Genomic DNA, 23,923 nt, shown 5'->3' on the forward strand with positions numbered 1-23,923 from the left:
TTCGTAGCCGCTAGGAATAATCTCGGAGGCGCAGCTCTGGCCAGCCCTAATGGTAAAGAAGCAAGAGCGGAATTTGGTCTTGTTGACACCGGTGTCTCCTTTTCGACGACGCGGAAACCCGACGTCGAACTTGAAATAAGCCATTCGGCGCTCCATTTACGTACCTGCAGAGGACCTGGTACATAGAGAAATGACTCATTCCATGTCTTTTTTTTTCTGTAATAATTTCGACAGGCATCAATTAAGCACCGTATAACTTTGATCACTGACGACCTCGGCCATCTCTGCGGCTATCGGGCGCTGCTTTGCGGTATTGTGCTGCATCGCAACATAGTCAGTAGTACGGTGTTCTTTGAAGAAATGAAAATTGATTTTCTTACCCTTTTCTATAAATATATGCGACATATGACGCTGCCTCGTAACGACGCCAACCTTCCATACTTTCCCCTGTCACCAGCAATGACGATGAGCGGATCACTCCCTTCTTCATTCCCACCACCATGGGCGTCGAGGACGATGCCTTGAAGATGTCCGAGAAGCACGACTTTGTCCCCCAGCCTGTTAACCCGCCGCCGTCGCACACGGACGACACTAACCGCGATGAAATTGTGAACGATTCGGACGCCGCCAGTGATACAACTGCCACCAACACTTCCGATGAATTTGACTGGGATGAAAACGAGGAGGCTGTCGAGAAGAACCAGACGACGGAGGTTCGTGCTAGAAGGGGAAGAGCGATATATGTCGCTTTCATGAAGCTTTCCAGGCCTATTCGGGCCCTGTTGATTGGTGTACTGGGCGTTGGAATATTGATCACTCCCCTGCTGGTGGTGCACTTCCGGTTTAGAAGCAGTCCTGCAAGGATTCACGTCCATGTCTGGTCTCTGTGGTTAACCATCATCTGGGCGGCTGGATGCGCAACATATTTGGTTGTCGATTTACTTCCCCGACTTATCATAGCCCTCGTCGTAATGTTGGGAGGCAAGGTGGAGCGTCTTAAAATTCAAGTTGAGGTGCGGACGCACAAATCAGCTCTTTTCTTGTTCTGACTTTTCATTAGTTGGCAGTCGCCGTCTCGGGCTGCCTCAAACTGGCGCTAGATATCTCCTGGGCTTGGATCAGTTTATCAGTCATTCGCAGGGTGTATCACCCTCCCGGGTCTTATTGGACTATTGTCAACCGCGTCATATCTGCTCTATTCGCCGCAGGGATCATCTTCCTCGTCGAGAAACTCGCGCTCCATTTCGTCGCCATCAACTTCCACCAGAAGGCCCTTGCTGACAGACTGAATGAGAATCAGTTTGCCTTGCGAGCGCTAGATCGACTATCTAATTCTCAACCTTCAACTTGGAACAAGATGGCTCCCAACGTCAGGAAAGGACATAAGGGCTCTGCAAGCTCTCTTGGTCTCAGCACTTTGGCACAAGAGTCTGACAAAACTCAGCGAAAGAATTTCAAGGGCCGTGATAGAAGGAGAACGAGAAATAAGGCGATGACGAGCGTCATTGTGGATCAAGTCAGTGGGGTAATCGGACAAGTAGCGTTGAAAGATTCCAAGTTCAATCGGGCAGGAGAGCTAGGGAATCTGCATTCTGCGCGCAAATTAGCCAAGAAGCTGTTCAGCGCTCTTAACGATTCTTATCCTCCAAGGCAGCATCTCATCGTGGATGGTAAACTACCTACTACTCGTATTTAAAGAGCTTACCGAACATATCCTTCCAGATTTCTTCCCATACTTCCATTCCACCTTGGAAGCTCAAGAAGCTTTCGATATATTTGATAAAGATGGGAATGGTGATATCAGCAAGAAGGAAATGCGAGAAGCGGTTCAACGGATCTACAAGGAGAGAAAGGCGTTGGTAGCGAGTCTGAAGGTACCAACCTTCCCTGCTCAGTGCATCACCCTACTCACTCCAGTATCAAGGATGCCGGATCCGCCGTGTCCAAACTCGATCTCGTGCTTCTTGCTGTCGCACTCGTCTGCATCATCTTTATCTGCCTACTCATATTTAACAAAAATAATACTCTGGCATCGCTCGTGCCCCTCGGAACAATCCTCCTGGGCTTCTCCTTCGTGTTCGGCACTTCCGCCTCGACCTTGTTCGAATCGGTGCGAGTCGTGCGGTTATTTGCTGTACGTTTTTACTAACGCGATGTCACTCTAAGCTCATTTTCATTTTTGCCACGCACGTATTTGATGTCGGCGACCTCGTTCTCATAGACGAACAGGTAATGCCATGCCGGTCCTTGATGTAACGTCATGCACTGAAGTTATTCGTAGGCTCTTTTCGTGCGAGAATTTGGCCTCTTCTCGACCACTTTTCGCCGTGTAGACGGTCAGGAAATCGTTGCGCCCAATAAACTCCTGGCGAGCTCAAAGTTGGTGCACAACCTGAGGCGTAGCAACTCTATGTGCGCTCTCCTTGTCCCTTGTCTACCGCGTGTTATTGCTGATCTAGTATTTTTAGGTGGGAGACGACGACCTTAATGGTCTCATACAACACGCCTTTAGAGACTATCGAGGTGCTAAAAGCAAAACTCAAGACCTACGTCAACAACAATTCCCGTGAATGGTCTGGTTTTGATCTCAACATCGACAAGATGGTGAACCAGAACGCGATCCATCTCATCGTGGCTATGGAGCGTACGTGTATTTCTCTCCCGAGAACCACCGGGCTCCTTGTGAATTTCCTCTTCACTAGATCGACCGAATTGGCAGGACTGGGGAGGGAGATGGACTAGGCGGACAGCGTTTATGAGGAATCTGAAGACCATCTTGGAGGAGCTAGATGTGCGGTACACAATGCCTTTGCAGCCGGTGTTGATGCCCAATGCCCCAGTCCCGGGCGGCGTGACGAGGAGTCCACCGTTAGGTTTTAGTTTGGTGGGGGCGGCGAATGCGAGGACGTCATCTCCTGGTTGAATGTGATACTCTAGACAGTTAATCCATCCCGCGTCTCTTTTGGACATTTATTAGACGCTTTTCTTTATAGACGAGAGCAGAAGAGCAGGCTCAAATGGCCAGCAATCCTCAAGAAAAGGTATCGGGTAATGAGGTTCGGTCCACCATAGAGGACCGGTTTACTAAGCCCTCATAATTATGTAGAGGTTAGAGGTTAGAGTATGTTCTCAGGGGCAGTAGTGGCCGTCTTTCTGTGGGAACAGACTGGCGAGAGGCATTGACTTATTGTGAGAATTTCCTATGAGCAGGTTGTCATACGGGAGGTAGCCATAGTTTTTGCATTCATCCATAGGTACAGGGTATATCGCCTACATAGAATCCGATGTTCGTCTCTATCCATCTCTAAAACGTTTCCTCATCGCGTAAAATCGTTCCCAATCGTCATTCATGCCTTCGTGTTCTCAAATTCCAAAAATCGCACCAATAGGTTCGCATTGCCAAGCGTGACTGGAGACGGCCGTAAGAACGTTCATTGTTGGTATAGAAAAAAAGTGAACGTACATAGCCGATAAAATTCGTCCTTGCTCAGGTCTGGTAGTCGTTGATCAGTCAGGCCCAGGGTGATACCGAAGCGCTGATGGATATATATTATTCGTCACAATGACACCAGTAAACTCGCAGTCATAGCTTACCTTGGGGTGTATAGTATGTGCCTCCCGACATCGTAGCTCCAACGCCGCAGTTGAGACATCCATGTCATGCTCCTGCAGATACCGCCGGAACGCGGGCTCGTGATCATAGAACGCATCCACGGATTCAATCATGTGCAGCAATAGCGGTGATCTCAAACCCTGGCTGAACAAATTATTCGGCTTCGGCTGTCAAAAGAAAATGAGCGGGTCTTTAGGTCGAAAATGACGGGTCGATGGTACTGACCAGACCAGGAATATTGCAGTATTTCTTCATTAGCCATTCCACGGTACGAGGATGAGCCTGTGCGGATCCGTCCCGGCGACCTGCATGCCACGTTTTCGAGTGGATAAGAATAGCAGAACATTCATTCTGCTTGTTTAACAAAGGCCCCCAATCATTCAAGGATGCTCTGATACCCGCAGAGTCCATCGTATTGGAGGCATCCACCCGGTCAAAGCAAGGGCCCTCAAACGCCGGTACGACTCCAGCGAATAAACCCTTCGACAGGATCTTGGAATCGAACTGCGTGAGGTGGAGGTGGATATTGAAGTCCTTCATCCTTCTTGCGAATTCGCGGAGTTGGTCTTTGACGTGGAAGAAGAGGCAGCCGAAGATGTCAGCAAACTCCACACCATGCTTTTCGCCAGACAGCTGGACGGCAGACATGTCCCAGCCACATAGAGGATTCGCGGTTCCCGATGACAGCCAATCTCCATTCACTGAGAATAACAATCTGAAAGAAGATCAGTTTTTAGATTGATGGACAGGGAACTTGTAGCGCACCTATTCGGATGCATGAATGTATTCGTGTTCAAAGAAAAAGCCGCAAGAACGCCGGTTTCCCGGAAATGTTTCATAGCGAGTCGGTGTCCAGGAGTGAGCTTTGATAGTAACTGATCATGGTTGTCTGTCCTTGAGGCCTCGGAAACTCTGCGCATGGATTTCAATGCAACTGGAAGGTCGTAAGAAGACCTGAACATCTCTACGGGGTGCTTAATGCCGGCAGACGTCTGTAATGAGTAAATCTTCCCTGAGCCTCTAGTCGAGAGGGCAACGCGGTAAGATATATCCCCGTCAGAGTTGGAGCCATAGACGTAGTCGATGCAACGTTGCACAAAGGAAGCACCGGCGGCAGGAAGCGCTGCAGAGTACATGAGATGCGTCGCGAGCTCGGCGGCTTCGTCCATGGACGGACCAGAGCCAAGAAGTGAGAACAAGATGACGAGGTTTCTGTTCACCACGATAGGATCGATGTCGTTGAGCAAGATGTCGCACCTTCCCTGGTAATGCTTAGGGAGGCCATTAACTGTCTCGACAAGGTTGCGAATGTCTCCAGAAGCTAAGATACCAATCAGGCCAGCGTACGCTAAGAGAAAGAGGACATACCAGCAAAGCATAATTTGAAGTTCTGGGAATGCGCCAGGTCACCCTCGTTGAAATCTAATCGTAAGATGTCGATAGCCGGAATATCTCCCCAAAGGTGTTCAGTAGATACATCTCTAGAACGAAACCTGGGCTTCCTCTTCTCCAGTACCCAAGCCGGTTGCCAATCACGCTTGAGGTACAAGTGATTGCAAGTCGTACGATGGCGAGGCCAATGCTGTTTTTGACATCGCTCCGAGCAATACTGAATGAAAGGTCAGCCGAGTCAGAAAGAGAGTCGAGTTACCGACTTTGACGAGAAAACACTGTGAACTGAGTCGGCTATTGTCTGGATCGACGGGATTGAGCCACGTACCCCAGCACAAGACATTAGCCCCGGCTCCATGCAGCCCTTGTACCCGTGCATCCAGCCACTCTGATTCGCACACATGATGCCCGATAACGTCCCTCCATTGGGATCTGAGCCCATCCCAAAGGACATGAGGCTCTCCAACGACAGCAACCTCGAACGGCGAGGAAAAAGGTCATACTGCAAGTCGGACATGGGCGACTCGGGTCGTTGGAGGCGGATAAGCATCGACTTTGCTCTGTGCATGTCGAAGAGTAATACTTAGTGCTTAGTAAGGCGGAAACGTGAATGCAAGATGCATCGATAATGGGTTGCCTGCGTACAGGACGACGCCGCAAATAAACTAATGGAACATCCGTGGGGAACGTGTCGAACGGCGGCAGTCTTCGAGAACATGCAGAGCGCTCGTCTTCTTCGATGGTTACGTCCACATTGTGTCAAGGTCACCCGTAGTCGGTGTTAGCTTAGCGACGTCGGAGGTTAGGTGCAAGGTATAAATGGCTTCACCGCTCGGTCCGGCTATTCCGGTCTACCAACTTGGGGGCCGGTGAATTCCGAAGTCAGGATCTATTCTACGATGCATTGAAACCTTCTATCTAAAACCGAGATCATCGTCAAGGTAATTCTAGTCTTAGGGTTAGGTCGGCTACTTTACCTCATACTCAAACTCTACCTTGTCAATTTTATCTCCACATAGACTTTCAGTTTGCACTCATGATGCATTCCAAAGTGGCAAATCCTACATTTCCTAAGACTGTGTTTCACGCATCTAGATTAGCTTTGCATGGTCAATGTACTTGGTAGGGATGTCGATTTATCACAAACATAATCGCCTGTAGATTAAGGCTTTCAATGAATGACCCAGGCTTAGTTGCAATAGCACCAACAAGGTGAAACACCAGTGGTGATGCTCTTTGGGCCAACTTCACAAACAAACCTTTCAGCACCTTTTTGCTTGATGTGGTCATTGTCCCTGTGGTAGTTCATTGTGTACTAGAAGAAATGCCAGTGATGGCATGACACAGCAAATGTGAATGGAATAATAATGAGCTGTTCACAAATACCGCGTTGCTTGGCCCATTCCCCTACGAATCTTTCACTCACTGTCTTACCTGCAGGAAGATTAATAAGATGAAACCAATCATCAAAGAGAAACATACTAGTTGTTGGCAGAGTTGATAAAGTTTCCACCATGTCGAAATACACATCAAGCAGCTTGAAACTAGATTCCTTATTCATGGTACCAAATGCCACTCCTCACTTTTTGCCAATGCTCATGGCTCTGAGAAAGATGGCAGATACTCGCACACCTACTTGAGGAGAAAGAATGCAGTAGATACTCAGGCCAGTGGGAGGAGACAATGCTGGTGAGATGAGAGGCCCTCTACTTATATTCTGACAATGTGACTTTCTAAGAACCTGCTATCTGTGTTCTACTGCATTTTAGGCTGCCTGTATAACTTGAAACAGAGAGAGGGCTTCCAACAGCCATTTCGTTGCTGTAGCCACATCGACCTCGACCACTGAAGCTCCTGGTGTGCTTAGTATGTATAAGTTACTCCTTCTGCCAAGACTCTTGATATATTGCAAGTCTATCCTCCATGTCCTTGGCATGGATCGTCTATATCATGTCAAAACATGGACTGCAAACTGTTGTAAGTAGAGAGCAGAGTAATGTAACAGAGAACTAAAATTAGCCTCTCGAGAGAGAAACGTTCTACTTAAATACATTTTGTATTACTTCAAGATCTTTCTATGAGATACTAAATAAGTCCGGATCACGATCCAAGTCAGCTGCTGCTGACTGGCATTGTATCTTTGAGTATGTTCTCGTACTCACTCAGGATTGCTATCCCAACACTCCTCCTCAATTCTGAGTTCCTAGAATACCTGCAGATAAATACTCATGTAATGGTCTTGATAGGCCTTTAGTGAATATATCCACTAAGTTCTCTTCTGATGTGCAGTGCTGAACTTTGACTTTGTTTGAAGCCATATGCTCATGAATGAAGTGGTGCCATATGTTTATATGCTTTGATCGTGCATAAAATATAGGGTTCTCGGCAAATTTGATTGCTGATTGATTGTCAATGAAAATAGTCGTCACTTTGTAAGGTGGCAATCCTAATTTGGTTAAGAGTGCTCATAGCCAAATTACTTCCTGGGTTGTATGCATAAGGGCCATATATTCTGCTTCCATAGTGGATAAGGCTATAGTGAGCTGTTTCTTTGAACTCCAAGTAACAGCTTCTCTTGTATAGGTACAGATATAATCAGATGTTGATCTTCTATCTGTTCCATCTTCTCCTCAGTCTGAGTCTGAATAAGGTATCAGCTCATCCATAGTCCCTCCATATGTGATTCCGAAGTCTAGAGTTCTCTTCAGATAGCAGAAAACTCACTTCAAAGCTGTGACATGCTCAGCAGCTGGATTCTGCACATACTTGCTTAATTTGGTGACAGCATATGCAATGTCAGGCCGGGATCCATTAGCCACATACATTAGTGATCTGACACCAGTATGGTAATATTGCCTGGTGGCTATGTCAACACCTCGTGGATCTTCTGTCAGAATTTTCTCTAGCCGTACATTCGAATCCATAGGCATTTTGACCGGTTTGCAGTCATTCATGCCCATTCGCTCAAGTACTTTGAGAATATATGCCTTCTGGGATAGAGTGATAGTGCTCTTGTCCCTATTCCTGTCTATCTTCATGCCTAATATATATTGAATCTCCCCTATGTCTGTGACATTTAGCTTCTTCTTAAGCTCTTCTTTCATTTTAGACATGGTTTCATCATCTGAGGCAAGTAATATCATATCATTGATATGTACAGCTATGATTATGGGATCAGAACTCATTTGTCTGATGTACACACATTGATCACTGATCAATCTGATATAACTAAGTCTCAAAAATGTAGCATTTAATTTGTCATTCCAAACTTGGCCAGATTGCTTGAGTCTATACAACATTAATTTGAGGTGTGCCGCTTTTCCACTCTCATCTGAATATTTAGGTGGCTGTGCTATGTAAATGGATTCATTGAGTTTACCATTTAAGTAAGCTCCAACAACATCCATTCCATGAATGATTAGGTTTCTTTGAGCAGCAATTGCCATAAGTAGGTGAAATGTGTCCAGCTTGACAACTGGTGCATATGTCTCGAAGAAATCAATGCCAGGTACCTGTGAAAATCCTTTTGCAACAAGTCTGGCCTTGTACCTGGTGATTTTCCCATTACTATTCCTTTTCAATCTGTAAGTCCACTTGCAATTCACAAGTGATCTGTCTTTGGATAATTCTTCCAGTTGCCATGTGTCTAGAGAAGTCAATAGATTGTATTCTTCATCCATTGCTTTCTTCTAATGATGCCAGTCTGGCCTTGTTTTAGCTTCTTCAAGGCTTAATGGCTCATCACTGAGATTGTCTGCAGTTTCCTTAATGCATGCATAGTCTATTGCAACATTTATGGCTTTCAAAGATGATTCTTCTGAGGTACGCTGTTGTTCTGATGTTTTTACAGCTTGTACACTTGGATTATGAAGTGTCCAGTAACTCGGTTGAGTCTTTGATGCAATCTGGACCAATTTGTCACATGGCTTGATCACTTTCCCACACTATATTGGGAAATTTGATTTGATCAATGACACATCAGGGACTATTTCCCCTTTTGATTCAGCATTTTTGGCATCCACAGAATTGTTCGAAATGCCATCATTTCTATCCAGAGTCTGCTTGACTTTGCTCTCTGACTCCCTCTCAAGTGACAAAGGGTGGGAGACTATATAGTCAGTGTCTATAGGCTCTGTAGTGTTGTTTTCAGGGAATATAACATTTCTTGAGGTCTGAATCTGCCTGGTTTGAGGGTTATAATGTCTCCAGGCTCTGGATTCATCTGTAAGATCTGTGAAAATAAATTCCTTTGACTTTGGGTCCAGTTTTGACCTCTTGTTATCTTGCTGCAACACCCAGCACTTTACTCCAAATTTCTGAAGTGCTGAAATATCTGGTTTCATGCTCTGAAACACTTCTTCTGGGGTTAGATCATTCTTGATAGCCCTGGTTGGTGATCGGTTCTTCAAATATGTGGCATATGCCACTGTCTCAGGCTATAGAAACTTCAGTAAGTGATGTTCTTCTAGCATAGCACATGCATGCTCTACAAGAGTCTGATTTATTCTCTCAGCAACTCCATTTTGAGATGGAGAGTATGCTGCAGTCAATTCCAACTGTATGCCATTGTCCTGGAGATATTCCCTTACCTCTTCATTGACATATTCCTTTCCATTGTCAATCCTCATAAACTTCAGATCCTTCCCTTTGTGGACTTTGATGTATTTTTGATACTGCTGGATCTTCTTTCAAATTTCCATACCTTGCTTTGACTTCAAAAAATACAACATTGTCCTTTGGGATTTTCCATTTGTGAAGCTTATGTAATACCTTTCACCATGAATACCCTGAGTTCAGGCTAGCCCCCATAGATCCAAAAATGTCATTTCCCCTATTTCAGTATAGTCCCTTTCAGCTTTCTGTGAAAATAGCTTAGTATGATGTTTGGCTTTTATGCAAGCTATGCAATCTGTCTGAGGCTTGGCTGACTCATCTATATCCATCCCCTTGACCATTTTCTTCCTAAATAGTCTCTTTACTGATCTTATATTTAAGTGGCCTAATGTTTTGTGCCACTTTTGCTATGATCAGGCTGATTTTGTAGCATGAGCCTGGGTTATTTCTGGAATAATGATGTCAAGGCTGTACAGCTTTGATATTTTATCTCCATAGCTGATTATCTTGCCATGTGGTGAGATAATATCCATTCTGGACTCTTTGAATCTGAGTTCAAATCCAGCATCTGTAATGTGCCCTATTGACATAAGATTGAATGGTGCATCAGGACAGTGGATACACTCCTTTAGTGTGACTGGAGTGATCTTTTCCCCTTCAACCATTTTAATCTTGACAGTTCCCCTTCCTAAACCCTTAGTTTTTCCTACACCAATAACTTCATGTCCTGGGGTTTCAACATAGTCAGAAAAATATAATCTATTTTTGACTATATATCTGGTGGTACCAGAGTCTCCTAGCCATGATACTCCTGAGAGTGAAGTAAGTGTGATGTCTGTTGCACAAAATACATAGTCATCTTCTTCTGAGTCCGATTTGACAATATGTGCCTGAGTCTGGCCCTTTCTCTTTCCTTTCCATGACTTTCCAGAATTCTTCTTCCCATTTGGGCAATTTGTTCTGATGTGACCAGTTTTCCCACATCTGTAACATATGACTTTTGAATTAGACTTCTTGCCATGTGCTGCAAGTGTCGTAGTCTGATCAGAAGTCTTTTCCTTTAGTCAGATGTCCTCCTGAAGAATTCAGGAAATCAACTTGTAAGAATCTTTCAAGTCAGCAGTATCCACTGATGAGATGAATGAATTCCATGATTCTGGAAGTGATGTAAGCAGTGTGATAGAGAAGTCCTCCTCCTCGACTTTCTGCTTAAGGGATGCCAGCTCCTCCTGATAGGACCTCAAAGTCTTAATATGCTCCTCTATGTTTCCTCCTTCTTCATACTGAGCTCTGAAGAATTTCCTTCTGACAAGGACAATTCCCATGGGTCCCCTAGACTCATACATATCTTCCAGAGCTTTCCAGGCTTCTGCCGAAGTCTTTGAACCAGCAATATATACCAGCGGGCCATCAGAAACCTGCAATCTTATTGTTAAAAGAGCCTTTCTATCGCTCTTCTTCCAATCTGCCACCAGTGTCATGTCTGCCAGGGCCGGAATGCTTCTATCTGCATAATCAATTAGTCCTAAATCGGTTAGGATATCGATCATTTTGATTTTCCATGTCGGATAATTTTCCGGACCCTTAAGAGGGTCAATTCTATACACAGACTGGCTATCCATGCAGTTCTACGTGTGTACGTAAAGTACGAAAGGGTGTGAAGTGAGTAGCGACATAAGTTCAGTTATGGTCGGGGCCCATAACCTGTTGTAAGTAAAGAGCAGAGTAATGTAACAGAGAACTAGAATTGGCCTCTCAAGAGAGAAACGTTCTACTTTGTTGGGATTTTGCTGGAAAGTTCTAGAAAGGGCAATCCGACATCATGCCGAGAGTTGATGAGTAAGCCCGAGAGAAAGAGAAAGTTGTAGTAAATTCTAGATACAAGCCTGGAGAGTATAAATATGAGCTCTGTAGGAGCTGCAGAATAAGGAGTTCATACCTTCTGGCCTTACCAGCCTGGAGTCTACCCTGCACAACACCGAGAATTTCCAACAGGTTATGGGCCCCGGCACGATTAGACTCTGATTACGGTATCTCGACTTCTTAATTCGCCCTCATTCATTACCTACTATGAGTAGCATGACAAATGCTCTGATTGACGAAGAAGGAAGGAAGGGCGGCGCACCTGGTGCAACAGCTCTGATCGCACGATCAAGGGGATCAAGTGGCCTGAAGCAGAACATCAGATGTTACGCATGTGGCAAGACTGGCCATATTAGTCATGATTGTGGCACAAAATGGAACAACAGTGCTGATGCTGCAAATATTGTGCAGAGCGATGATGAAGAAATGGAATATGCCTTTTGAGGCAACTTTGGTGGAAATTTGGTTATATCTTTGTGAATTCCCTTAGCCCCTTGGTAGGAATGTGTTTCTGCTGTGGTTTAGACTGGGTCCAGCTAGCTTGATATTGGGATCAGCTGGCTGTAAGTAGCACTTGGGGCTCCTGCAGCATGGGTGAGGATAGGGAATGGTCACAAGTCTTGGGATATAATTGGGAATTTTCGGACTATTTCAAGTTTCAAGGGGAGACTTGGGATATTGGGACATTTTAGGATATATTGGGATATTCTGGAATATTGCGGCAGGATGCCATATTGAAGGGGAGTGTTGGGATTTTGCTGGAAAGTTCTAGAAAGGGCAATCCGGCATCATGCCGAGAGTTGATGAGTAAGCCCGAGAGAAAGAGAAAGTTGTAGTAAATTCTAGATACAAGCCTGGAGAGTATAAATACAAGCTCTGTAGGAGCTGCAGAATAAGGAGTTCATACCTTCTGGCCTTACCAGCCTGGAGTCTACCCTGCGCATCACCGAGGATTTCCAACATACTTAAATACATTTCGTATTACTTTGAGATCTTTCTACGAGATACTAAATAAGTCTGGATCATGATCCAAGTCAGCTGCCGCTGACTGGCATCGTATCTTCGAGTACGTTCTCGTACTCGCTCGGGATTGCTATCCCAACACAAACACTTGCAAAAAAATTGCGAGGCAAAGAGTCAATATGGTGTTCGAGCCGGGTCGTCTGTCCGATCACGTGCGGAAAGCTCAAAAGTTTGTGGTTCCAGTTCACACTGACAGTCTGATTAATAATTGTCAGTGTCTCCGGCAACGTTTCACTACATTATCACCAGCAGATAAATGCACATAAACCAAATAGTCGCGAAGCACCCCGACACCTAGAAGCCTTTTTCCACCATGGATTCGGAGGGACATGGCAGGGCAGATGTACTCAACCAACTTGAAACGGTTCCGGACATTTCCCTGGAGTACTTCAAGAGATATTCGCTCCCGGACCATATAGACAAGATTGTAGATATCCTCGAGACTGACGGGATCTTGAAGGCCTTTAACAACAAATCTGGGCTGCAGTGGGCTGACTTTCCTGTTGACCCAAGGTACAGCCCAAATGCAGAACAGGAGACTTTCAAGTGTATGACAACTATTGCCGCAGCTATCCCTAGAGTCGCTCAGCAAGTTGTTCCAGGAGAGCGGAAACCTACAACCGTGATGGAATGCAGAGCTTATCCGCCGACTGTCTCAGAAGGGCGCCATAAATCACTAGTCCCCGATGGGTACTACAGACTTGTACAATCCAGGTCTCCAACATATGTTCCAGATGCAAGATCCATGATGGTCGTGGACGCGCCAATGTCCGCTGAGATAGACGCAGTTGGTGACATTCTTATACCTTTGGGTCAAACTAGGCTCACTACACTTTCTAGGATAGCATGACCTGGAATTGGCCAGTGCTAGAAGAATACACGTGTAACGATCATATTAGCGACGAGAATGATGTAAGCCAATTACTTTGTTATTTGTATCCTTCACCTGATTTATTAAACAGAACATCACAAAGTTAGTAGAGAATACGATTGAGGTGATACGCTCAGACCCCACCCGTCGTTTCATGTGTGGAATGACGATTGAAAACACGATGACTCGCTTTTGGTTCTTCTCGCGAGCTATCGTTCTTGTCTCCGAGGCATTCGATTTCATCAAGGTACCCCTAATGTCTAACCGTAGATGTACCAACCAATAATATATAGGACTGTGCGTTTCTGATGCATTACATCCTTTCGCTGTCTTTCGGGACTGAAGAGGAACTAGGCTATGACCTATCTGTCACTCGCGTTGCTCATCCCGTGGACGAAGATCCTTCACTTCACATCATTCAATATGACTATCGTATCGGCAGGGATATCTATCGAACGGTGCAAGATTTAAACTCGTTTCGTGCAACAAGCCTGGTCTCTCGTGCGACCCAGGTCTGGAACGTTCGCCATCTGAACGATCCTCAATGCCCAAAACGTGCACTAAAAGACGTCTGGATACCTTCTGACGCCAGAACCGAGTTGGAGATCCAGCAAGACATATTTGGTAGCATCAAGAAGAACCAGTCAGGCATCGACAAGGACTATCAACGCTACTTCATGGAAATTCTTAAATGCACAGTAGTATGGACTTCCAATGACGTCGCCGATGACATGTTGGTGTTCGTGCGCGATCTTGTAGGGATTAAGGACGGACTAGACTTCGCAGGAGTGAAATGGGGTCAGCCGGTCGGATCTACCGGGATCAATCGCTTCAAAGCCTAAGGGAGGTAGCGTAAGGAATGCCGACCCAGAATCCGCCGACAACAGTAGTCTTCACAAGGGCAAAAAACATGTCCGTGTAGTATTTTCCGATGTAGGTGTGTCCCTACACGATGTTCAACGGCACGATGTCATTTTCAGGGCTCTCAGCGACGCTTTGAAGGGTACTACATTGTCTGCTCTTCTCCTTTATCATTACTAACTGAGGCTTGCAGGACTCTATTATTTCTCCATAGGCCGCTATGTCCACCGAGACATGTCATCAGGCAATATTCTCCTCGTTAATGGAATAGCGAGGATCTCCGACCGTGAGTACGCAAAATATTTCTTACCCTCTGGTCCAAAAAATGAGAAAACGGTGCGTGTACATTTCTTGGCTTTCCGCCTGACCTCAAGCTGTTGAACAGGAAACCCCTATCTATATGGCTGTGGAAGTGCAGGCAGACAGGTACCTCTTCTACTTCCGGAAGGAGCTGTGCGTAAAAGTACCACCATTTTTGCACAACTACCTCCATGATATCGAGTCTCTGTTCTGGATCACGTAGTATTCTCGACTATATCGGTATCATATGCGAAGACTCAACTCGCGGAATGTCGTGCGCAACACGAAATATTCGACCGCATCTTTTCGCATTGTCCTGAGGGTTGCCTTCATCGAACTGATATCCTATTCCAATCTGATATCCATGATGTCGTGGCATGCCTTCCCGGAATACGCTCCTGCCGCTCACGCATTTCATCGCATATGGGCGCAACTACTCAGACTCCACGCTGAAGTGGAAAATCAGAAAGACTTTCCTCAGCATGCACATTTCGACATAGTCTATCATCGACAACCAGATTCTCTGGTCCAAAGAGATCTGTTTGAAGCCTTTGAAACAGCTGCAAAAGAAGCGTACACTGGCGGTACCGAATCGCCACCTCTCAGAGATACATCTGATGAACCAGAGTTACCACACGAGCAACCAGTCTATAGGGAGGAGAAGGGTAATGACGGTGACAGCGCTGCCGAGCAAACTCATGTTGATCTTGAAGGTTCAGAACGATCAGAGCCTCCACCAGCTAGTAAGAAGCAGAGGACAGGCACAGGGAAGGAGAAGGTCACCAGCCAAGCTTGCAATACTGAAGATGGACCGGTGCAAAGCATCCACAGCGCGGGAAAGAGAAAGCATCTTTAGATTATGTGTAAAGTGTCTGTTGAAACAGGATAGTCATTATTCCAGATGAAATGAATTCCTCACGCACGCATATGTTACTGGTCTGATAAGATCCACTGGATGTATGTGAGTGGGTGACTTGTTACAAGGATTTACCGATGAAGAATATCTGTAAATTGATTTAAAATAATACATCAAGCCGAAATGACGAGTATACTTTCGTCCACCATGCCTTGTCATCGATAGAGGCTCCTGAGGCCTGGGTGCTGAGTCCTTACCCATCTATAAAAGAATCGTGCGGGGACGCAACGGTTTCAAGTAAACTATGCAACGAATCTAGCCGGCTGTACATAGACGATGCCGATATTCGTACTCTTGTATGAACAACTTCTATTACCACCACGATGCCTGAAGAGATGCCTACCTCCTGGAAATTGCTGGCATCCTCTGTATCCAATCGCGTAAAGGGATACGTCGCACAGAAAGACTTTTGGACTCGAAATATTAACCTTCAACGGCAACTTGTCGTAGACACTGACAACGAGCAATCATGGAAGGAATGGGCTAGCCAGAAGATTGACAATAAACTGTTACAGAACGGTAGTCCAGGAATAGAGAAGATTGCTCTGTTTCCTGGATGAGCAGCGAGGAGGTATCTATCCGACCATGAGAATGAAGGTGCGACTTCGTATTCCTTATCTTCTTTTCTCGGGTACTGATTACATGGTCGTCATCTGGACACGACACAGAGATGAGAATCGGAAACTCGATGAAGAATCAGGGTGAATGACAAAAGATCAGTAGAGTTCTGCAATGGATTTAGGCAATAGTCGTAGCCAGCAGGGACTGATGAGAGTAAGAATAGCATGGCTACCACGTGGGCTGTAGCAATATTACGCGACAATGCCGGTATTCGTACTCTGCCTTGAACAGCTTCCATCATAACATGTCCTGATACCACAATGTCTGAAGAGATGCCTACCTCCTGGAAATCGCTGGCAAGTACTGCATCCAATCGCTTAAAGGGGTACATTGCGCAGAAAGACCTCCGGACTCGAAATATTAACCTTCAACGACGGCTCGGCGTAGACACTGACAATGGGCAATCTTGGAAAGAATGGGCTGGCCAGAAGATTAGCAATAAATTGTTGCAGAACAGCAGCCCGGGTATAGAGAAGCTTGCTCTGTTTCCTGGATGGGCGGTAAGAAAATATTTATCCGACAATGAGAATGAAGGTGCGAATTCGTATTCCATACCTGCTTCTCTCATGTAGTAATTACATTACTCGTCAGGTCCATTCGAGGTTGACGTCTACGTTTCAGGGTTCGCCTCCATTCATAGGTCGCAGGAGTCCGCAAGTCGGTCTGAGAAAGCTTTTATGAGTCTAGCAAAAAGTGCGGTCAACTTTTTACCTGTATTTCTTGTTAACTAGTATTATTAGGCTTTGCCTCGTTGCCTAAGCTGGACTCTGAAGGTGGAGCAGAGGGTTCATTAGGTCGAGCCAGCGCGTCTACTGAAGAACTGCTGGGCACCATCAAGCTACCACCGCGGCCACAGGAAATCACGGAGGAGTTCGAAGTAGAGGCACTCGAGAGACAGTTTCGGCGTCTCAATGAGAGCCAGTCTTCTGTGGATATCACTCATTCACCATCGCGGTCGTCCTCCTCATACGACACACCACCTCTGGCTGACTATGAGTCGACAACAAAACTATCAGGCGACCTTCGCAAGTTTCACGCCAATTTGGAAGCCAGGCTGCAGCCTTTCTGGTCCTCAGTTCTCCCCGGTCGAATGGTGAACATCTGTCTCTTTCCAAAACCTCTCAATGCAGCGGATGATCCAACGAGCAACAGTCCTCTCGCATCTCAGGACGTTTCTACAGCAGCAGATGGAAGTTTTCAAATGCGGTTTACCATCAGATGGGAAGATATGTGTCAGCACCCTGGGGCGCTCCATATAGCGTTCGGAGAACGCAATGTCGAACATGAACTGATAGCTGCAGCTCGACTTCTGCCTCCTCCATCCCCTTCCGCCTCCCTGGTTGTAGATCTGGTCGTCCCCGAACCTGTTTCGCCTATAATAATTGCTAGAATTCCTTTGACCTACAGCCCTATTCGTGTTATATCGGATATCGATGATACCATCAAACATTCGGACGTGCCTGGAGGTGCCCGCAGCGTTTTCCGCAATGTTTTTGTCAAGGATCTAGACGATCTTGTTATACCGGGAATGGGAGAGTGGTATACCGGGATGTGGAAGAAAGGTGTTCGCTTTCATTACGTGGTACGCATCTACCTGCTTGTGGGACCCCGACACTCAATACAGCACTCTGGTACAGTCAAACGGCCCCTTTGAGCTACTGCCTGTTCTGGGGGATTTTTTCAACGTCGCGCACTTGCCTCCGGGTATGAGTTTGCAACTACTTTTGAAATGGACTGCTGATTAACTTCAGGGTCAATAAAACTCAAGTCCTATGCGGGCCGTTCCTTATTCAGTGGTCTATTATCGGCTCCCGCCGCACGTAAACGCAATGCAGTCCTGGAAATTCTAGATTCATTTTCCCATTCTCACTTCATACTCATTGGCGATACCGGCGAGCAAGATATGGAGCTCTATGCAGAGTGGGTGTCTTCATTAGAACGTTAGGATCGAAGTTAATTGGCACCCTACTTCTAGATTCGCCAGTCAGAGACCTAAACAGGTTCTGGCTGTATTTATTCGGCATGCACATAATGGAGAACCGCTCGAAGATCCAACGGGATCACATCCCACCAGAGACATCGAGTTTCGTTCGGCACCCCCAGCGTACGGCTCCGAGTCAGGAACTATGCGCGCTTCTCGACGTACGTCTTCAGGAGCGTTCTCAGCGACGTACGCCGTTCGAACGCCTACAACTTCCCGCAAAGATTCGAGCCGGCCCAACAACGACTACTTTGCTTATCCTCTAACTGACGAACCAGATTCGATCGCTGAGAAAGAGTCGTCCGGATTGTTCTTCACGTCAAATTCCCGGATGCCTTCTACGCCTCCACGTCTGATGGAGGCAGAGAAGAAGAAACTGGAGTTGCAGATGCGCATTTACAGTGCGAGAGCGATGATCCCGAAGCATATACCTTTTCGTGTCTTCAGATCTCCGGAGGATTGTGTGGAAATACATCAGATTTTGTCGTAGTTATATTTCATGGACGCTTGGTGTTGTATCGTATATTATCTCGTATCATTTGATAATTTGGGTCGTGCTAACTGGCGGGAGTCGGTAGGGGCTTGAATTTGGCGGGTTGAAAGACCCGGTTGTTAACAAAACGTACATGGCAATGGAGGCAGGCAAACAGGTAGCATTAGGTGGAAATCTCTTTTACCGCAACAGTAAGCATCTTCAGGGCTTTGACAGCTGCGAGATCCCGTAGCCATGATTTTGACAAGTTTTAGAAGGTTCTTACCTCATGAAAGAGAGGCACACAAAATGGCATCGTAGGGCCCACTAACATGATTGTTAATGTGTCTCATGAGCAGAGAAAAGCTCGCAGCGCAAGAAAGTTATTGGCACCGTACGTCGAAAATGGGAGTCAGATACTCCACAGCTATCGAAAACGAGCACAGCAGATGATAACCTTTATGAGCACACAGCCAGGGAAAGAGAAAACCGTAGAATGTGAAATAAGACGGCCGCAGAAGGATATGACTTCATATTTGCTTTGATTCCGGAACAGGTGTTTATAACTACCGCGCAGAGTGGCTGCAAAATGCGTCATGGGTGTCCCTCATTATATTCATATTGAAATATGAGACTGACGATCCTTATGTATATTCGAATGAGAAGGATGGCTAACAATGAGGCCTTGAAGCTTGAAGCCTGAAGCTTTGAAGAACTGATCCGAGTCAAGAAAACTGGCCGGAAACTCGGAGTGATTCACGTGATATATTGGTTTCCTTCCCAGGCTACTTTAGCGTACTTTACTACTAATGATGCTGTCTTCGTCGTTTGAGATTTGGTACGACCGGCTGTAAATCCATTCTAGAACACCATCTATGCTCCCTCTTTGTCGACTTGCGGCAGAACAGCTTGTCTTTTTCCCACCTCACTTCCGTCAAATTTGGGCATGTTTTAAGCCACCCAGTCATCAGGTCGCATACATCATCGTCCCCATTACTGAACCATGCGGAGACAGGAGGGTCCATGGAGTTGTATATATGCAGTGTTCTCAAGTTCTTCATCTTACTGAAGAACATGGATGGCATGTTCAGCATTGACAACTAATATCAAACTGGTGAGACAGTCTGGGATAAGGGAATAGACAACGCACCTCATTGGGATACCCACTGCAGTACTTGATCTTCACCTCTCTGAAATCTCGGAAGATATGCGAGATTGCATACAAAATTTCCCTGTCCCATTCCTTGATTGTGATGCTCAGTGACTCCAAATATGGCCACCTGGTGCCTACCTTTTCCAACAGGCTCAACGCGCTTAAAATATTTATCGGAGGATAACTAATTTCGAGATACTTCAACAGGCTTCCTCCATCCATGAGAGGGAAGAGGAAGTTAGGTGGACCCCTGTAGCTCGTCAAATTGCCAAGCGCCCGGGGAAGCAGTCGTAGATTTTCGGGGACAGGCCAGAAGAAGTTGAACACCTCCAGCGCATGGACGGACTGGCACTCTTCGGTTAAAAATGTTGCGATTTCGTCTTGCCTACCCGTTCTTACTAACAAGGTGAAATGCAGGCGCAAGGTCTCGAGCTTGCATGGCAAAGGCAAGTTATGCTTGTCACGCCTGGCAAGGAAAGAGTTGACACGGTCGGATACGCTGACGGAAAGAGTGCGAAGCGCTGTTATAGTAAGAAGACGCAGAAACGAATATGGGTCGCTGCTGCCAGGCAACGTGCTGCAGCCAAAGAGCGAGAGATCCGTTATAGGAAGGCACGGGAAGACGTCATAACCTTCGCTCAAGTCCACTGGCACCTCGTGAAACGTGCACTCGTCGATGACTAGTTTTCGGAGACTCTGGCAACCTTGTAGGAGATAGCCAAAGGACCTCGCGTCTGGGAGATCGCTGTCTCTGAAGCAGAGCGTATGGAGGGACGTGAAGGATAGAATCCGAATCCACATGTCAATCTGGAAGTGGACACAATCTCCCTCATTGTCATTGAGATCATGGTCTGCTGTTGGATCAGGGTATATGGCGCCGGCCAGCTCTAAAGACCGTGGAATACAATGCATGTCGTCTCGTTGATTGAAGCAGGACGCGTCGTGGGCTCTAAATTGGCGGCGGTCGTTATAGCGAATATGTCGGTAGAACTGTCTGATGCCTATGTCGTAGAAGATTTTGCATGTCTGCATGACATGTAGGAGGTCACTGTATTTGTCGAGATGCTCGAATATCTCAGTCAGAGTTTCTGCTGCGAGCACATTCATGGTCGTAAATAGGGGAGGAGGTTAGAACAAGACAATATCAACAGTTTTAATTGTTGCAACTTTACCTCATGGGAATATTGTACTATTTTTGGTGCTGATCATCACAAGCACCACTCTCGCCAGGCTCACCGTCAGGATTGCTGTGCGTTACTCAGCCAATTTTCTTTTCTTGAAGATTCTAGTGTGTTCTCTCTGAAGTAGTATAAAAGCTGTATGTAGAGTGGGACACCCTTGTGCATTTGCCTTCAAGGGTTCCCTGTCACTTAGTAATCTACTCCAACAAATATTGCCACCTAGGTGAGTTATTCTCAGTTGTCTCAAATTTGCCCTCCGTGATGATGATGCAAGCTCCTCAAAATGGAAACCATGGTGCCATCTCGCGATCCCATCCTGAATCTCCCACCATTTCCTCCAAAATATTATTTATTTTAAGTACATAGAGCGATAATTTACAGATAAATAAATTTTATTTTGACCTAGCCACTTATAATTAAATGAATTCTTTGTGAAGGGAAATTTCAGGTGGCATGCACAAATACAGATTTCATTGCATATTGGGACAGAGACAGAGTCAGGGCATTAAATCTACAGGAAAATAATCTAAAATCATTTAAATGAAGAGGCTGACATCTGATATTGGGTAGAAATTGGAGGATAACTGGTGGAATAGTAGTACTGTGAAGATTGAAGGTTAAAAGATGATGATGAGGTAGAACCTGGGTTAAACATGGATTAGAATTGAAGCAGAGGCAATGGGGTCATATGATGATGCCTAGAAGAAGGCACAGAGGTTGATGAAATTGGTGCAGGAATGCTCTGCTGAAATCCATATTTCTCAGGAGACTTAGATATGTCAGGCTTGAGTTCTGAGGGCTGATCTGTGTCTGGAGTTTCTCTGTTGGCATGAACATGCAATAGGTTGATAGTTGCAGCATCCAGCTGTTGGTCGAGGGCTTCATTGATGGAGGAAATGGGTGTCTCAGTGCTGGCAAGTGATGGAACCAGAGTCTGGGAATAGGAAGGTGATGAAGAGACAGCCATGAGAGAAGGGGTGTCATGTTGATTTAAGAACAGTGCACAATCAGGCACCCAAGGTGATGGTGATGACTTGGAGAGCTGAAGCACTGGGATACTTCATTGCAATTGGAAGCAGCTGACATTGAAGGGTATAGAAGACATGGGGGCAGGAAATGCAGAGGAGGGGGAAATATCCAAATTAATTCAATAAAATGAAAACTTGGTGTGTTATTCAAGTATTATTCACACAAAACTAATAAATGTCCCGACACGGCGTCGGTTTGTGCCCAGTCACGTTATCGCATTACTAGTTTGGAATTCACGTGGTGGCTGTGCAGAGGGCAAATTTTCAAAAACTGTTATTCTCGGCCCTTTCATTCGCCTTGTCTCATGAACAATTGGCATTAGACACGATACACAAAATTGAATACTCAGTTTACACAGAATAAAATAAAATTACAAATAATAAACCATCCGTCATCTGCGCTGCTGCTGTGTATTGACCTCTACCGGCTGGGAATCTATTGTAAAGAACCACTTATCCTCCTTCCTTGTTGACTTTCGGCACAACAGGCTCTCTTTTTTCCACTTCACTTCAGTCAACGTAGGGCAAGCCTCAATCCACCCCGCCATCAGCTTCAGTACCTCATCTGATCCTGAAGGACCTAAGTTATATGGCAAGCTCGCGCGATCCAAATCGATATACCCTCCGTACGATCCCTGGGCAAGATTAGTGTGCGGGTTATAGATATGCAACGTTGTTATATTTTTCATCTCGTCGAAGAATATCGATGCCATGCTCACGATAGTTGGCTGGGGTTGAAAATCAATCAGAAGTTCAAACTCGATCAATGGAATGACCGACACACCTCATCGGGGCACCCACTATGGTACTTGATCTTCACTTCTCTGATGTGCCGGAACAGATACGAAATTGCGTACAGAATTTCCACATCCCATTCCTGGATTGTGATGTCCAGCGCCTCCAATTGCGGCCTGTGACCGCCAACCTCTCCCAATACTTTCGATGCCTGCGATACGCTCATCATCAGATCACTAGTTTCCAGGCGGCCCAACGGGCATCCTGCGGCAGCAACAGCGGGAGCGAGGGCAGCTGGACCCTTATAATTTGTCAGATGCCTCAGTGCCCCCGGTCGTAATCGCAAATGATCGGATGGAAGGTCAGCGAAGTCAAGCAGCTCTAGTGTCTTGACAGAAGCACAGTGCGCATTCAGGAAAGCAGGGATGTTACCCTCCGCGCACCGCTTGCTGATACGGAGGCGCAGCCTCTCGAGATTGCCGAAGGATATGACATTACTGGAGGTGCGGCTGGCAAGGAAAGCACAATTCTGGTAGTCCAGATCGATGTTCAACGTGCGAATCGACCTGACTGTGAGAAGGTGGAGGAAGGAACCTGCTTCTGCGTCACTGGGCGGTCTATATGGCCATCGATAGTCCGTCACGGTATTTTCTCCCAAGAGAGACAGCTCCTCTAATGGAAGCCATGGGAATAACCCATAACTCACGCTAAAGCCCCGCGGCTTCCTCTGGAAGGAGCATGTCTCGATGGAGAGTTTGCGAAGGCTCTGGCAGCCTTGGAGGAGATAACTGAAGGACTCCGAGTCCGGGAGAAGGCAGTGCGATATGGAGAGTGTGTGCAAGAAAGTGAAGGAGAGCAAACGGACCCAAAGGTCGATTTGAGGCTGAACTTGAAGCGCCTCGGTGCCTTTGTAATGGTCATTCCACATCCATCGGGCCCCCTGAGGGACTCTTAGCACGTCGTGGAGAACTACCGACTGTGGAAAGCTGTACAAGCCATCTTGTGCATTCTTCCAACGCGCTGTCTGAGCGTTGAAGCTTTTGAGGCTCCTATATTGAATATGCCGGTACAACAGCTCTATAGCGATGCCATGAAAGACCAAACATGTTTGCACAACGTGGAAGAGATCCCTGGGATTGTCGAGGTGTTCGAATATCTGTATGAGAGTTTCAGTTGCGAGGACGCTCATGGTGGAAAGTTATTCGGGGGCGGGAGGGGGGGGTGGTTGATAACGGTGGATCATCTGTTGGGGTCTGATGTCGGCTGTTCTTCAGATTTGCACGCAGTATACCTCTTTCA

At 46.2% G+C, this 23,923-nt stretch overlaps 7 protein-coding genes across 7 annotated transcripts; 4 read left to right on the plus strand and 3 right to left on the minus strand.

Annotated features, from left to right (window-relative positions):
- The first annotated feature begins 415 nt into the window (after positions 1–415).
- Positions 416–2,979, plus strand: BT62DRAFT_934160 (uncharacterized protein). The gene is made up of 8 exons (XM_043186678.1): positions 416–1,013; positions 1,061–1,670; positions 1,723–1,874; positions 1,925–2,110; positions 2,167–2,229; positions 2,282–2,412; positions 2,469–2,644; positions 2,703–2,979. Exons 1-8 carry the CDS (start codon positions 501–503, stop codon positions 2,921–2,923), a joined length of 2,052 nt encoding a protein of 683 aa, XP_043038019.1. The 5' UTR covers positions 416–500; the 3' UTR covers positions 2,924–2,979.
- A 240-nt stretch (positions 2,980–3,219) lies between these two features.
- Positions 3,220–5,813, minus strand: BT62DRAFT_971259 (uncharacterized protein). Its single transcript, XM_043189014.1, has 8 exons — positions 5,334–5,813; positions 5,269–5,283; positions 4,982–5,222; positions 4,379–4,934; positions 3,839–4,328; positions 3,595–3,780; positions 3,464–3,536; positions 3,220–3,409 (listed from the first exon to the last, which is right to left on the minus strand). Exons 1-8 carry the CDS (start codon positions 5,571–5,573, stop codon positions 3,348–3,350), a joined length of 1,863 nt encoding a protein of 620 aa, XP_043038020.1. The 5' UTR covers positions 5,574–5,813; the 3' UTR covers positions 3,220–3,347.
- Positions 5,814–11,585: 5,772 nt separating this feature from the next.
- BT62DRAFT_934163 (uncharacterized protein) lies at positions 11,586–12,416 on the plus strand. The gene has a single exon (XM_043186679.1). It carries the CDS (start codon positions 11,690–11,692, stop codon positions 11,924–11,926), a length of 237 nt encoding a protein of 78 aa, XP_043038021.1. The 5' UTR covers positions 11,586–11,689; the 3' UTR covers positions 11,927–12,416.
- A 360-nt stretch (positions 12,417–12,776) lies between these two features.
- Positions 12,777–15,422, plus strand: BT62DRAFT_1077837 (uncharacterized protein). Its single transcript, XM_043179340.1, has 8 exons — positions 12,777–13,292; positions 13,346–13,417; positions 13,468–13,623; positions 13,670–14,164; positions 14,214–14,379; positions 14,431–14,573; positions 14,623–14,700; positions 14,761–15,422. The coding sequence occupies exons 1-8, from the start codon at positions 12,819–12,821 to the stop codon at positions 15,391–15,393; spliced, it is 2,217 nt and encodes a 738-aa protein (XP_043038022.1). The 5' UTR covers positions 12,777–12,818; the 3' UTR covers positions 15,394–15,422.
- An 876-nt stretch (positions 15,423–16,298) lies between these two features.
- On the plus strand, positions 16,299–18,754 carry BT62DRAFT_971263 (uncharacterized protein). Its single transcript, XM_043189015.1, has 6 exons — positions 16,299–16,608; positions 16,666–16,767; positions 16,815–17,656; positions 17,712–17,778; positions 17,826–17,994; positions 18,050–18,754. Exons 1-6 carry the CDS (start codon positions 16,335–16,337, stop codon positions 18,543–18,545), a joined length of 1,950 nt encoding a protein of 649 aa, XP_043038023.1. The 5' UTR covers positions 16,299–16,334; the 3' UTR covers positions 18,546–18,754.
- Positions 18,755–19,281: 527 nt separating this feature from the next.
- On the minus strand, positions 19,282–20,788 carry BT62DRAFT_995487 (uncharacterized protein; the record flags this gene model as incomplete). The annotated part of the gene is made up of 2 exons (XM_043190526.1): positions 19,282–19,627; positions 19,678–20,788. Coding segments are annotated over 2 exons (1,405 nt in total), but the record flags the coding sequence as incomplete, so codon positions are not given.
- A 1,557-nt stretch (positions 20,789–22,345) lies between these two features.
- BT62DRAFT_934166 (uncharacterized protein) lies at positions 22,346–23,818 on the minus strand. Its single transcript, XM_043186680.1, has 2 exons — positions 22,749–23,818; positions 22,346–22,694 (listed from the first exon to the last, which is right to left on the minus strand). The coding sequence occupies exons 1-2, from the start codon at positions 23,811–23,813 to the stop codon at positions 22,653–22,655; spliced, it is 1,107 nt and encodes a 368-aa protein (XP_043038025.1). The 5' UTR covers positions 23,814–23,818; the 3' UTR covers positions 22,346–22,652.
- Positions 23,819–23,923: the final 105 nt, after the last annotated feature.

The sequence above is a fragment of the Guyanagaster necrorhizus genome (genome assembly GCF_019112545.1).
Source record: "Guyanagaster necrorhizus MCA 3950 unplaced genomic scaffold BT62scaffold_18, whole genome shotgun sequence".
Taxonomy (NCBI): Eukaryota; Fungi; Basidiomycota; class Agaricomycetes; order Agaricales; family Physalacriaceae; genus Guyanagaster; species Guyanagaster necrorhizus.

Bases quoted from the DNA above. Each gene is read 5' to 3' on its own strand.
- BT62DRAFT_934160 (XM_043186678.1), top strand. From the start codon at position 501: ATGGGCGTCGAGGACGATGCCTTGAAGATGTCCGAGAAGCACGACTTT. The intron at 2,413-2,468 runs GTGCGCTCTCCT...TAGTATTTTTAG, and splicing joins CTGAGGCGTAGCAACTCTAT to GTGGGAGACGACGACCTTAA. The intron at 2,645-2,702 runs GTACGTGTATTT...CCTCTTCACTAG, and splicing joins TCTCATCGTGGCTATGGAGC to ATCGACCGAATTGGCAGGAC.
- BT62DRAFT_971259 (XM_043189014.1), bottom strand. From the start codon at position 5,573: ATGCACAGAGCAAAGTCGATGCTTATCCGCCTCCAACGACCCGAGTCG. The intron at 3,781-3,838 runs GTCAGTACCATC...TTCTTTTGACAG, and splicing joins ACTGCAATATTCCTGGTCTG to CCGAAGCCGAATAATTTGTT. The intron at 3,410-3,463 runs GTACGTTCACTT...GGCCGTCTCCAG, and splicing joins GGACGAATTTTATCGGCTAT to TCACGCTTGGCAATGCGAAC.
- BT62DRAFT_934163 (XM_043186679.1), top strand. From the start codon at position 11,690: ATGAGTAGCATGACAAATGCTCTGATTGACGAAGAAGGAAGGAAGGGC.
- BT62DRAFT_1077837 (XM_043179340.1), top strand. From the start codon at position 12,819: ATGGATTCGGAGGGACATGGCAGGGCAGATGTACTCAACCAACTTGAA. The intron at 14,165-14,213 runs GTGAAATGGGGT...ATCGCTTCAAAG, and splicing joins ACGGACTAGACTTCGCAGGA to CCTAAGGGAGGTAGCGTAAG. The intron at 14,574-14,622 runs GTGCGTGTACAT...GCTGTTGAACAG, and splicing joins GTCCAAAAAATGAGAAAACG to GAAACCCCTATCTATATGGC.
- BT62DRAFT_971263 (XM_043189015.1), top strand. From the start codon at position 16,335: ATGTCTGAAGAGATGCCTACCTCCTGGAAATCGCTGGCAAGTACTGCA. The intron at 16,609-16,665 runs GTGCGAATTCGT...ATTACTCGTCAG, and splicing joins ATCCGACAATGAGAATGAAG to GTCCATTCGAGGTTGACGTC. The intron at 17,657-17,711 runs GTACGCATCTAC...ACTCTGGTACAG, and splicing joins GTGTTCGCTTTCATTACGTG to TCAAACGGCCCCTTTGAGCT.
- BT62DRAFT_934166 (XM_043186680.1), bottom strand. From the start codon at position 23,813: ATGAGCGTCCTCGCAACTGAAACTCTCATACAGATATTCGAACACCTC. The intron at 22,695-22,748 runs CTGTACGCAATT...AAGATCAAGTAC, and splicing joins AGGAATGGGATGTGGAAATT to CATAGTGGGTGCCCCGATGA.